The 15,312-nt window shown below is 39.0% G+C and overlaps 1 protein-coding gene across 1 annotated transcript in view; it reads left to right on the plus strand.

The window, feature by feature from the left end:
• The first annotated feature begins 1,107 nt into the window (after positions 1 to 1,107).
• The window catches only part of ANKRD33B (ankyrin repeat domain 33B), a 131,039-nt gene continuing 116,834 nt past the window's right edge, over positions 1,108 to 15,312 (plus strand). The window contains exon 1 of the mRNA XM_063451939.1: positions 1,108 to 2,119. Coding sequence (XP_063308009.1) covers positions 1,556 to 2,119 — 564 coding nt within the window. The 5' untranslated portion in view covers positions 1,108 to 1,555. The remainder of the gene's footprint in view (positions 2,120 to 15,312) is intronic.

Raw genomic sequence — 15,312 nt, forward strand, 5'->3', positions numbered from 1 at the left:
TCATGCAGAGCGTGAAGTTTCCAAGCATCAGTTAGGCACCCAAACGTTGCCTAGCCACCAGGAAGTGCCTCTTGTGGCTGTCTGATAGATGGTTACTAGAGGCAGTCTTAGTGCTGCAATGTAATCATTGCAGTTCCTCAAAAACAGCAATGATTTACATTGCAGGACTTCTTGGGACTGGGATACTGCACCCAGACTACTTCAATGAGCATTACATTGTCTAGGTTCCTATAACCTAAACAATTTAATGTGATTAAGGTGAAAACAACATTATACTATACAAACAGCAATAATGAATGCATACAGAAAGACTTGAGTTTATACACTTTTTGTAAACAGAACTTAAAGTCAGTACATTTCTTGCTTAGAATCACAATACACTTGTCACACTTTTTACCCAAAAAGAAAGCAAATTCTCACCTGCTAGTTGTACACGATTATGTTTCTGCTTTGCAAGAACTAACAATGACAGCTGTACATTTCCCATTTAAATCTCTTTTAAAATGTGTCCTGATGTCAACATGCTAAGCTGGATCCTCAATCTTCTCAGAAAATGATGATCGGATTAGGAAACCAGAGTTTTCCAAATGTCTTTCTCTCCATTCACATCAGATGCTAAAGACGTCTTTTCTATTCCATTTTTTGTTACTTCTGTGAGGTTTTTTCTTTTTTATTTGTTCTAGGTTTACATCAATCTATGCATCTTTGCTACTTTTTATATTTGTATCTTGTGAGGTTATGAAAAATCATGGACTTGTAATGTTAGACTTGAAATCTCTACAGATACTTTCCGGTGTGGAACAATATTTTTACACTCATCTGCGGATACATTCATAAGGATTCAGTTAATTTGATTTTAATGTTATTTCTTTTATTTTTCCTATTTTTGATGTAATGATGGGGCTTTTAGCATACATAACAGGAGGAAAGTCCCATTTAAAACGCAATTAACAAGCACAAAAACGTCAGTTTTGGAAAGCTGCCAAACTAAGGACTTTTTTTTATTGCTTTCAGATTCACTGTTTGGATTTTTTTCTGGGTCATTTTTTTCCCTTTAATTCAAGGCTTTTCTTTTCTTTTTTTATTCTGCTTTAAGCTATTATACCTGACTTCTGGTACAGGTTGCGGTTCCTTTTGTTATTGTCTAGAATTTACATTTAAAGTTAAGAAAATGGTTCCTGTTGGAGATACATAAGGCTGAATCAAACTGCTTAGCACTAATTCCTAAAAGGAAGGAAGAAAAACAAGCTGTTCAATAACTGTTTAAAGAAATGCTACATACGATTTTCTTTGTGTTTATTTGTTTTCTTGACTGAACTGAGGGAGTTCCATCTTCATTCAAATCAAAGACAAGCAGTTGGAAACTGGATACAAGTATGTGATGCATTTGTTCTGAAGGAGTTAAGATATTAAGAGTCATCATTGTATCCTGTGATAATATTTGCTTTAAAAATACAGGTATTTTAGAAACCTCTGTCATGATGCCTTTTTTGTCACATTTATATAATTATTGACGGCTGATAATGACTTATTAATTTCACTCGTAACCAGACTCATGGTGCTTCTCTCTGGGGCAAGGAATGTAGGAGGGGAATCTAGAGGAGGAAAAGGGAAAGGTGATCTTCACCCCATAGAAGAAGGAGGAACTGAAAGCAACCTAGGGAATGGTGCTACAGAGCTGGGTGCAGATGGAGAATGTATTACCCCCGAAGATGAACTTGATACATTGGGAGGGACTGCAAATCCCCTGCCACAGCTACTCGCTGTGGTTCCCAGTTTGGAAGAACGAATAAAAAGGAGAAGAAATGAGGATGAGGAGTATGAAGAGTATGATGATTTTTCAGATCTGCCAGACACCAGGAGCATTGCATCAGATGACTCCTTCTACCCGCCTGAACCGGAGACTTGCGGAAGATGGATGTGCAGTGATGAAGATGGAGAAGATGATGGCAGTTTAGGGTTAGATGATGACAGTTTCCAAAGCTGGGAGAGTACTGAGAGCCCTGAACCCCTTACTCTCTTTAAGGCCTGCAGCACTAATAATGCCATAGTGGTCAGGGCTCTTATGCGCCAAGGCTTAAATGAGGAGGAAGTACAAGAGACAGATCAAAACAATAGGGTGAGTAAACTCTTCAATTAATTTCTGTTTTTGTTTATTGTGAACAACTGATAAAATAGAGTATGTTACTACAGTACCTGCCTGACAAGAAAAAAGTGATCATAAACGCTGTCAACTTTATCATCTTTGCCAGTCCCCCTCCACTGCTAATTCATGGTAGAATTGCATAACTTGAACCAAAGAAAGCTGAAAAAAACAATCTGTTTTTTTTTTTTACTTGAACATTATCCCAGTGGCCAAATTATGTTTTCTATCCCCTTACTGCACGGATGGTGATGTCATTAGTTCAATTATTTCTCATAATACAGGCAGTGAAATACAGATCACACTAACAATGTACCCCAATGCTACCCTAATATTTATACTTACACTAACCTAAAATATTGTGTAACATTTTTTTTGGGGGGGGAAGAATTGTTTCAAGGATTCATATTTAGGGGGGCACATGAAGGGCCAGGGACAAAAGAAGGGGGGCAATTATAAAACATGTATATATGTGCGTGGGTACACACACACACACACACATATATATATATATATATATATATATATATATACACACACACACACGCACATACGTACACAGGGCTTGACAAATCTCAGGTGCCAGGTTGCCATAGCGACTAGAAACTTCACCCTGGCACCTGGGATTTGTCAGCCCTTCGCTAAGCCTGCCCCCCCACACAGACTGACCCATACACACACAGATTGCACCCCACACACACACAGACCTATACACACACAGAACCCCCCCTCTCACACACACACACACACAGCCTAAACCCCCCTCCCCCCCCCCCCCCCACACACACTGACTCACACTAACCAGCAGCTGCCTGGATGCATCATTCCCCCACACTCTATGCAAAACTGAGCTTCCTCTCCCTGTCTCTCCCCCACGCTGCTCTTTGTGACTCAGGAGGAAGTTCCTCCCAGCACAGTGCCCCCTTTGGCCACACGTGGGAATTCCACCCACCTTTAATTTCAGTTGGGGGGCACAAGGGAGGTTGCTGCATTATGTAGGGGGGGCATGGCCCCCTCTGGTTGTGCCCCCAGTGATGTACCTTGGGGTAACTTGTTATGTTCGGAGTTTAATAAATAACCCTTAGAGAATAGCCCTGGATGAGTTCTCCTATAATGTTTGTTGGCCTGCCTTGTTTCATTGTGTACAATATATACATTTTAAGTGTGCCTAGTATGTTAATTCAGCCCCTGATATATGCTTTGCTACTAGATTTTCACACGGTCATAATATTATTATTATTTAGTATATTCTGTTACTATATGCTTACAGGACAACTGTCAACAAATGTTCACTTTATTATACTTAATGAAACATAATATTTATTTTTTAAATTATGTGTATATATTTTTTGTTCTACTGTTATCTCACCAAATGATGTTCAACCTAACTTGCCTGTTGCTATGATTGTTGTGTGATCTATGTTAACGTGCAGCAGCTGCCAAGTTAGACTAAACAGCAGTTGCTTAGATAATGGTAGAATCTGATCCAACATGGCTTTCAGCACCACAGAAGTTATATAGAGCATTAACCTAAATTAACAATGCTCATGCCTAGTCATGGTAAGGCCTCAATTTAATAAGCTTTTCAAATGATTAAATACTTGTCAAAAAAACGTTCCCAATGATTTATCTAAAAAACGTCCCGTAGACTTTAATGGTGACATCTGTAGATGTTTTTTTGGCATGGGATTTATGCAAATAACCATAATCTCATTTACAATCTCAAAAGCAAATGGCATTATCATTTATGCTTCCTATTGTAAGGGTTTCACGTTCGCTTTTATTCTAGTTATTAAATAGAATTTTGGTGTAATTTTACAGTGATGAAAAAAACAAAACAAGCAAAACCAAAACAACAGTCTTTATAGCCCCATAAGGTCACAGGGCATACTATGCCATCGTAATCAGGCAGATTGGCGGGTAGATTGGTTATCAGGCAGATCCCCCAAGTTAAAATTAATGACAGTAATAATAACATATATATATATATATATAATTACTTTATTTTGATAATTTTTTACTTGACAACCAAGGCAGTCATGTGCACTGCTAATCCTGTCATGTGATTGTGATGGCAATCACATGGCCCGAATGGGGAGGGTAGGTAAGTATACCACGCTAGGGGGTGGTGTTGGGGGGGCAATCCAAGGTGCATACTATGCATACTAAGCATGATATCCATATATATATATAATATACACCACTGTTGGTATAATACACATACCAACAGAGTTGTGGTGGGGACAAAGTGTGGATGAAAACCGCTTCCACCTGAAGTAAGTGGATAGTTAATACATTAAACACAAATACCCACACCAGTCAAGCCTTGCTTTTCCCACAGAAAACTAATTTTAACAGTGGCTGCTCACTGTGCTAAAAAAGACCCCCAAGCCTCTAATAAAGTGCCCCATAAGGTAAGACTACACCCGTGTTCTTCTACCCCTATAACAACTTTATTGAGAGTTGGAGTGTTCCTCGAAAGTATTCTATGTTGTCATCGCAGACACATTGCAAAAACAACTTGTTTTCTTCAACTGGTAACATCTATTTTATTCTATCGCTTTATATATTTATTTTGAACTCACTTTATTTATTTGGTTGGGTGGTTTTTATTGGGTTTTTTACAATGTAAATGATCAAATAATTAGTATAAACATTCCAATTAATCTTCCAAATTAAAGGTGGGCAAATTAGTCAAAGGGAAGGCAGGATCCTAATAGATGAAATTATATTATGTTTAATATAAAATAAAATGAAATATATTGGATAATCTTCTTAAATAAGTGTATTGGAGAAGGTGACCAGAGAAAAGTACTGAGTTATAAAACATCATGTATTCTTTGGGACAAACCCATAAGGGGGAGAAACAAATGACTACTAACTACAAACCAACTACTAACATACTATGTGAATATCAAAGGACAACTGTCATGAAATGTCTGCTTCTATTTTTTTTTATAAGTTTATTAAATTTAAAGAAATGTAATGATATTTTTGTAAGTGATACATTGATTTTTTTTTTTTTTAGAACATGTCCCTTTTCATCTGGCTGAACAGCCATGTTAGGTCATATCCTACTGTTATTTGAGCAACTGCTGCTCACCCTAGCTTGTCTGCTGCTGTAGTTTTACATAAAGCAATCATAGCAGCCGGCAAGTTAGGTTTGAGCAGTAAATGGTCAGATAACAGTAGGGACCCAACATGGCAGTTCAACCAAAATAACAAGTGACATTTTCTCAAAAAATAAATAAAATAAAACCATATATATGTATATGTGAAGCCAAAAACTAAGTACACCCTATGATTCAATGATTGCGATGAATTGTATTAATTATAAAATAATAAAATGAATCGTTTTCGTATGAGTTTATCAGTCTCTCACGTCGTTGTGAAGGAATTTTCGCCCACTTTTCTTTGCAAGGGTGCTTCATTTGCTTATACACAGCTCTCTTAAGGTCCCACAATAGTATTTCAATCAGGTTGAGGTCTTTGATGCTTTTTACTGGGCCATTTCAAGACCTTGATTCTTCTCTTTTTCTTTTTTTATAATATATTTTTATTTCTTCAAAAGTTTTTCATCTTACAATTATCAAAATACATACAGTACCTCTATAACCGATCTATATAGCAATAGATATGTTTCCATTCAAGCAGTTTGCTGATAAAAAAAAAGAAAAAAAGAATAAAAAAAAAAGAATAAAGCAGCATGACTAATATTAACCAGATATGGATAGCCATTTTCATAAATAACATAAGTAACGGGATAGAGGTATAATAAAAACCTGATTCATACCATACACACACACACGCCATCCGGAGGAACCAAGCCTGTACTATCCAATTTTTCCTGTCCTTCATTAATCGGTACAGTATTGCTGATGTTCTTCCAGGATCAAACACTCTGCAGGGCAGCCCAGACTCTATATTATAAATTGTCATTATTAGCAATAAACTTATCAACTATTATTTCCCATTTACTAGATTTCTTCAGACCAACAGAGTTACCTTGGATTATTCCCATTTCCATTTTACATTGGTATATTGCTTGTTCTTTAATTTCACTCCACTCTAGTGCTTTATTACTTTTCCAAAATCTGAAGAAAAAGAAAACAATACACAATATGTGGGAAAAGAGTGTTAGCAACGAGTGCTATAAACCACCTGAGTGGGAACCCCTTATACCACTCTAAATATCAAAATACAAATATATACAATCGGTGGAACACTTTAGGCGGATCTATAGAGAAAATATATCACATAGAGTAATATTGTAAGAGAAAATAAAATTATAAAGAATCAAGAGTGAATACTCACAAACATGGAGCCAAATATAATCATAAGGCTCTCATGAATAGCGCAGGAGGACTCTTTCAGGACGTCCTCAATCCTGCTTTCTGATGGATTAGGTGGAAGTAATGTATGAAAAAAGACGTCTTTTCAAAAATAAACAATTCTTTATTGGAAAGATGTGCACATATATCTATGTGTTAATGGTAGATAAAATGATGTATGGAGAATATCTATATATGGGTACTGTCTAAAGCCAGATCAGACCCAACGATAAAGTCCCAATAAAATTAAGTCCAGTATATCATAAAAAAGTCCAAGTGGTACCTTTGGTAGCTTCTGTACCAGTGCCGATACGCGTTTCGCCCCTATGGGGGCTTCCTCAGTCGGTGCAGCCTGTCTGCCCTGTTACTCTTATAATACCAGTTAATCTTTAAAGATTGTAAATTTCTCTTTTTCTCCTCATATAATAATTCATTTATACGATTTTTCTCAGAAAATACAGTGTTTACATTAGATTGCCTGCAGGGAGCTATAGATCATACCCGAACAACTACATTAAGTTGTAGTTGTTCAGGTGACTATAGTGTCCCTTTAAGTATCTTTTGAAATTGTACTGCCTGTGAAATTACTGCATTATTTTGCCCAACAGGGTTTGATGTTTTCCTGTCCAGATTAACATCCAATATACGATTGAAATCCCCCGTTAAAAGTAATTTACCCTGTTTTATTTTTTCTACTTTGTCTAAAAGATCATAGAAATACTTGTTAGAGGGATTATTAGTTTTTTTCTTCTCTTTTTCAGGCATTCTATTGTAGATTTTTGTGGTGTGCTTGGGATCCTGTTACATGACCCAATTTATCCCAAGCTTTAGCTGTCTGACAGATGGCCTCACATTTGACTCTAGAATACAGAGGAGTTCCTGGTCGACTGCAGACCAGCAAAAACTGCTAAAACTTTGGCTTTTATTAAGGTGGCTACACTTACGGTGATCAATTAATCAAAGGCATTTGATTAGCAGCACCTGCCTGCCTCTTAGTCTCTTAATTCCTAAGGAAACAAAAAAAAGGTGTACTTAGTTTTTCACGCATGACTCCTCCATTTTGGCTTTTTTTGTTGTTAAATTAATCATGACACAATGTAATATGTGTCTTGGTATGTAAAACCATAGACGTTAAAGAGGATGCACTTGAATTTGCTCATGACTGTATATATATATATATATATATATATATATATATATATTTTATTTTAATTTTTTTGCATTGCTTCATTGCTTACTGAGATTTCAGTAAGGGTTTTGACACTGTTGCACATAGAAGGCTTATAAATAAAGTGCCATCTTTAAGTTTGGATTCCAATATTGTTGAATGGGTAAGGCAGTGGCTGAGTGACAGGCAACAGAGGGTTGTAGTCAGTGGAGTTTATTCGAAGCTTGGGCTTGTCACCAGTGAGGTACCTCAGGGATCTGTACTTGGACCCATTCTCTTTTATATTTTTATTAGTGATATTGCAGAAGGTCTTGATGGTAAGGTATGTCGTTTTGCTAATGATACTAAGATATGTAACAGGGTTGATGTTCCAGGAGGGATAAGCCAAATGGCAAATGATTTAGGTAAACTAGAAAAATGGTCAGAGTTGTGGCAACTGCCATATAATGTGGATAAGTGCAAGATAATGCATCTTAGACATAAAAATCCAAGAGCACACTTACCCGCCATTAGCATGGAATTTAATTCCCAATTCTGCAGCACTTAGTTTATTTGCACGTTCTATACACGTTGTAAACTCATCCTTAAACTTACACTTAGCTTGCATTCACACACTAGCTCTGGACACAGCATAATAATTTCATGACTAGATAGTAAAGCGCTGTTACATTGTGTTATGAGAATGCCTAAGCAACTTAAGTGACGAAAACTTATAATGTTTATCATCTAACCTATCTTTACATACAAAAATTGTTAGGTCTACCATGTACCTCTGTTCAACTGTTTGCATTACGCTGGAGGATTGCCTTTGGGATACCTCACATGCGCCTGTTTAACCCCTTAAGGACCAAACTTCTGGAATAAAATGGAATCATGACGTGTCACACACGTCATGTGTCCTTAAGGGGTTAAAGCTTACGCACTACAAAAATAAAGAATTAAAAAAAAAAATCCAAGAGCAGAGTACAGAATATTTGATAGAGTCCTAACCTGAACATCTGAGGAAAGGGATTTAGGGGTGATTATTTCAGATGACTTAAAGGTAGGCAGACAATGTAATAGAGCGGCAGGAAATGCTAGCAGAATGCTTGGTTGTATAGGGAGAGGTATTAGCAGTAGAAAGAGGGAAGTGCTCATGCCGTTGTACAGAACACTGGTGAGACCTCACTTGGAGTATTGTACACAGTACTGGAGACTGTATCTCCAGAAGGATATTGATACCTTAGAGAGAGTTCAGAGAAGGGCTATTAAACTGGTTCATGGATTGCAGGATAAAACTTACCAGGAAAGGTTACAGGAACTTAACATGTATAGCTTGGAGGGAAGACGAGACAGGGGGGATATAATAGAAACATTTAAAAACATAAAGGGAATCAACACAGTAAAGGAGGAGACTATATTTAAAAGAAGAAAAACTACCACAACAAGAGGACATAGTCGTAAATTAGAGGGACAAAGGTTTAAAAATAATATAAGGAAGTATTACTTTACCAAGAGGGTAGTGGATGCATGGAAAAGCCTTCCTGCTGAAGTGGGAGAGGTTAACACAGTAAAGGAGTTTAAGCATGCATGGGGTAGGCATAAGGCTATCCTAACTATAATATAAGGCCAGGGACTAATGAAAGTATTTCAAAAATTGGGCAGACTAGATGGGCCGGATGGTTCTTATCTGCCATCACGTTCTATGTTTCTATGTTTCATTAAAGGGACACCATAGTCACTAGAACTACAGCTTATTGTATAATCATTTTTGCAGTAAACACTGTCTTGTCTGTGAAAAGTGTTTGCATTACAGTCTATGGATACCTAGATGGCAGCACTGACATTCAGTCTCTTCACCCTCCGCAAGGAGACACTGAACTTTCCTCATAGAAATGCATTGATTGAATGCATCTCTATGAGGAGATGCTGATTGGCCAGGGGTGTGCTTGGTTTGTGCTGGCTCTGCCCCTGATCTGCCTCCTTGACAGTCTCAGCCAATCCAATGCTTTCCTATTGCCGTGGTAACCCGCAGCAGTGCTCTATTACATGGTCTGCAGCTCTGCATCCAGCAGAGCTGCAGACTGGAAGCACTGAGCTCTCACCCCTGGGCAGACTGATTGGAGGCCTGCGGTCAGGGCCCAGCAGATCAGTCTTCCACAAAATGACATCAGCCACATTTTGCCACCAGAGGGCCGCCTGGAGCCATGATTCACATACATTTATACATACACAGATATACATATTGTAACACATACACAGACACACATAGATGTGCACACACACATATACATTCATACACGCATACTTATATACAATCAAAGATTGGCAATTCCAGATTTGACAGGACCTTAAAATACAAAACAATATATACAGATAATAGTGCAATACGTCAGATCTGTGTGAGAGTGTTTTTAAACTGCATAGATGTTAAACTTACACTTTTCTGAGCTGCTAACAGCTCTGCTTTATAGCGCTAGGACGGTATAAACCCTGCCTCAGGATATATGAAGATGTGGTTGAGAGTGTATCTAATAGTGCTCTAACAGAAAAAAACAGAGATACTCTGTACTCTGTAGCCTGATCCAATCACAATGCTTCCCCATAGGATTGGCTGAGACTGACAAAGAGGCAGATAAGGGGCAGAGCCAGCATGATTCAAACACAGCCCTGGCCAATCAGCATCTCCTCATAGAGATGAATTGAATCAATGAATCTCTATGAGGAAAGTTCAGTGTCTGCATGCAGAGGGAGGAGATACTGAATGTTTGGATGCATTTTAGGCAGCCATTGATACCGGAGAAACTGACGGAAGCCAAGCACAGAGAGATGGACACAGGTTTCTTCAGGAAGGAAGAGATTCTTTATTCGATTCACCGACCGGGGCTCAGAGGGACTTATGTCACCAAAATACAACAAGATCTGAGCCCAGAACTAACTGTGTAAATGCATGATATAGACATATAGCTCCTCCTATAGTTAACTCTACCCCCATATACTCTTTACACAATCAGCTGAACAAAGCCTAACTTCCCTTACTTATTAGACCACATGGCTCACCCAGAACAATGGAGGAGGGGGGAAGTGTTTTCAGTTTCTGCATTCCTGCATTTGCTCAATACGGTGTTGATTGTATCTTAGCTACGTGAAACTAACTAACTGATACAACATTTACACATATGCCACATGGCAATCTTGTCCTAGTAAATTTATTTTTACTGAGATTCCACCACATTCCCCCCTTTGATGCTTCTGATATTTCACAATTCCAGATGCATCACTTAACCATAGTTTGCTTACACCTCAGGTTGCCATGAATCAGAACAGGCCTCGTAAGCATCTTAGCATCCTTACAAATTCCTTCAGCACTCCTCATTCTGAATATATTCTCTCTGGGCTAAGGGTTCATACTTGCAAACAGCCATTACATGCGCAGCTGGTTTCCTTTCTGTCGTGCTCTCTATGACACTCTGTATGGACCTAATTACCAATGGAACCAAACATGGTAGAAAGAGACACACTATAATCAACATGACTCCTCCTAACAATGTCTTGATCCCTCCAAGCTGTTCGTACCTACTTCCAAACCAACTACTAGAATTGTACCCGTTCCAGGCTTAAGTCGGTACATGCGTCAGTTTAGCCATGTGGCTTGTGAGATCAGCCACTGCCTGCCCTTCATCATCTATGTGCAGACAACAGTTGCTGAGATTGAACTTTCCACATACACCTCCTTCTATTTGCACTGGAAGTGAATGGAGGACTTTATCAACAGCCCAACTGGTTTACCTGGTAAGAAGGCTATGTGCTTTACAGAGGAATCCATAATTGCCTAATGGTAGAATGAGGCTTGAATCCCTGTATTAGAATACAATAACACTTCATGGGCATACAGTTTGGCTGTTAACCAGTTCCCTCACATATTACATCCCTCCTATTGGCAATGAAGCGCGCTAAGGTAGCCAGTGCCACTCATTATCTTCCCAGCTACCTACATTCAAGGATGCTAGCTTCTTTTTATGATTCACATCATAAACTTTAACTCCCAAGGTCTCTCCTGTTTCAATTGGCAACAAGAAGAAGGATGGTTTGAGCATACCCAACACACATGCCCCTTCCCAGTCCTGTGGTAACTCCGAATAGGCTTTCTTACCACAGATCCAGTACAAATTTGCTGGGGCTTTCCAACTAGATGTAGCAGATAGGTCAAACCACACATCCTTTAAATTGGCGTATCTAGCAAACGGGTTAGATGGTTCTGAGACATTTGAAGCCGACCACCAAGTTGTATTCTTCGTATCATCATCATAAGCTTTTTGCCCTAGACAAGTTAATTCTCCTACAGAAGTATTATACATCATTCCTTTCCTCGCTATGCAAACATAACCTATGATGGAGGTCTTTAATCTCCACTCAGATTTACCTCTAACACTCATATGATAATCGGCTTGTGTAGATATTAATTGGTCAACTGCCTCAGAACCGGACATTACCTCCTTTGCTTCCCAAGGCCATTGGTCTCCCATGTTAGTACCTCCACACACATAGCAGTTGGTAACATTAAGACTACCGGCAATACTTTAGGCTAAATCTATGAACAGGTTTTTAGCATTATGGGGGATCTTATTATCTATGCTCATCTCTTCATAAAAGGAATGGTATACTTGATGAGTTTGGGAGGTTACCGTATCAGTCTCTATCCCTATAAACAATACTGTCCCAGGATCTAAACCCGTCCCATATATTTGAAACCCAAATAAATTACCATATTTATCTAAGAACTTGTCGGGGTTATTTATAAGTATATGGATTGGATTGCATTCCATAGACTTACAGTATGGACTGGTAGGCAACTTAGTCACAATCATGTCCTTGTCTGCTGTCTGTCCCCAAGTTGCCCACCCCACACAAGACCAATATGGGCAAAAATTATATTCTCTATTTGGGCATCTCGGACTCATACTTATTTTTACTACTGGGACAAATATATTTATCATTAGACCCATATGTTCTCTCCCATCTAAGATCCCCACATACATTCCACGGCTTTCTACCACTTGATATTGCTTTACATGCATCAAATAGCAGAACACCCGAAGAATGTACGGTTTCTAACTCAGTTTTATTTATTAGGGTCCCCTGAGGATCTCCATTCCCGAGGGTCAACCAAATTGTACGGGGTTGATACTCTGGACTGAAGCACTTAGGTTCTCCTACTCCTAAATGGCACACACTATATTCTATATTTAAGTATCTACATCTTGATACATCTCCGTTACATTCATATTGTGAATGCCAAATTAGGGTTTGGGAAATATGGTTACCTGTTCTTGTAGTCTTAATGCATACCTCACAGCTAGGAGTGTCGGTACCTCTACCTTCCTGAATATAAAAAGACACAAAAATACATATTATCAAAAACACTTCTTTCGACGTCTTCATCCTCAGTCTTCGTCCGTGCGATGGCACCTCAGCTTCCAGGATGTAAGGGCTGCAGGGAATGGAGTTCTGCTCGTCTTCACAGGGGTCCCTTCGAGACTTTCCTGGCTTTTAATAACACTTTGGTGAGCGGACAGGCATTATTATGGCCGTCAAAAACACTCACTTGTAGATCTTTGTTGATGTTCCCTTTTAACAATATTATCTTCGCAAAAAAAAACACTTTTAATCCAACTCGGTCACACGCTTCAACTGGATCTTGCAAGGATTCTCTGGATCTATGGTAGCTTGTCAGGAATCTGCCGCTGTTTTTTTTTTTTTACCCTAGAGTGATGAATCCACAGAGTCACTTCTACAACCTTTACAACTGTTGGGGTAGATAAAAGAACAACATAGGGACCTCTCCACTTGGAACCTAATGGAACAGTGTTCCATTTTTTTATCCACACTTGATCCCCTAGATGGCAAGAATGAACAGGTGGATAAATATTCACAGGTAATCTATCTTGTACCCATTTCTGTACCTCCTCCATAGTTTTACCCAACTCTACAACCTGCTGCCGGGTAATTCCTTCTCCCAACTGACTCAAATCCCCCGTTAAGTTACCAAGTATGGAAGGTGGATGCCCATACATAATTTTTCAGCAGTACCCCAGAAACAAAAGAAAGCATCTTTGAGGTCTAGGAAGGTATAGTAGGTTGCCCCACCTGGTATTAAAGCAAGCAGATTATAGGGGATGGGTACCACTGGGTGTATATTGACTACTGCATTATTAACTGCGTTTAGATCTTGTACAGGATGATACTCATCTGATCCCGTCTTCTGAACAGGTAATAATGGAGTGTTCCAAGGGGAGGTACAGAATTTTAGGATGTCATACTTTGCACACTTATCCACATAGGTTTGTATATTTTCCTTAGCCCTCTATAATATATGGTACTAACTAAGGCTAACAGGATATGCTCCAAGCTTTGATTCAATGTGTATTGGTGGAATATTGCGAGCAAGTCCTGGAGGATTATTCTCTGTCCATATTCTTGAAATGTCAAATAAGGATTCATCACTCTTAGGGTCTGTATTTGTTATTATAGAGTAGAAGTGCCATTCTTCTTCCTTTTGCACCGATACTGATATTATGCCTGGTGATCTATTAAACTTCAGAGACGTTGATCCGTTGGGTTTAAAAGTTATCTGGGCTTGAAGCTTTGATAATAGATCTCGTCCTAGAAGCTGAACTGGACACTCCAGCATATATAGGAACTGGTGCTTAACAAAATGGCCTCCTAGAATACAAGTAGGACTCCTGAGAATTGGTCTAGCAGCGCTTTTCCCAGTAGCTCCTATCATAATTATAGTCTTCCTGAAGGAGGAGCAACTAGGTTAGTTACCACAGAGTACTCAGCACCAGTGTCAATCATGAAAGAGCTCCTCTTTCCCTCTATTGATACATCGACCATAGGCTGCACTCGGCTAAAGGGGGATGGAGCCCAATCGGTATCAATAGTCTTCCATGACAGTGTCAGCCAGACCGACAAAATCTCTATCTTCTCTATCCCTTAATCTCTGGGTAGGGGAATAGTATCTACTTCCCTGAACACCTCCTCTGTTACTACTGTCATTCCCTCCAAGACTTTCTCTATAGCCACCTCTGTAACCATCTCGTAACCTTCTCTCTTGTCTTATCTATAACTTGCTTTATATTCCCTCTGTGGGCAGTCACTTTTCCAATATCCTTCCTCTCTACAATACGCACAGTGATTCCTACTTCCTCCCTTACTCAGGCTATTCTCAACTCCTCTATTCACCTCCCTTCCCTGTCTCTCTACACTTATGATAGCTACAGCTAGCATATCTGCCTTCATCCTCATTTTACGTTCTTCCTCCTGCTTTGTTTCAATCTCCCTGTTCATATACACCTGAACTGTGATATGGACATTCCTACAAATCCCTTTAACTTTAGCAATTTTCTTTTGATATCACCTTGGGTCTGGCTGACAAATGCTGAGTTGTTCATTCGAGAGTTCTCAGGGGCCTCTGGATTAAAAGGAGTATATAATCTATATGACTCCAGCAATCTCTCATAGAAAGCATTAGGTTACTCGTCTGCTTTCGTAAAGGAATTATGGGTCTTCCAATTAAACAGATCAGTCATGGTGAACGGGACATAAACAAATACAGGGTCTGCCAACTGTAATTGACCATTAATATCAATGTGTGGGGGACCAGGGGTAAGCTGCAGTGGCATTTGTAA

This window comes from Pelobates fuscus, chromosome 4, assembly GCF_036172605.1.
Source record: "Pelobates fuscus isolate aPelFus1 chromosome 4, aPelFus1.pri, whole genome shotgun sequence".
In the NCBI taxonomy this organism is placed as follows: domain Eukaryota; kingdom Metazoa; phylum Chordata; class Amphibia; order Anura; family Pelobatidae; genus Pelobates; species Pelobates fuscus.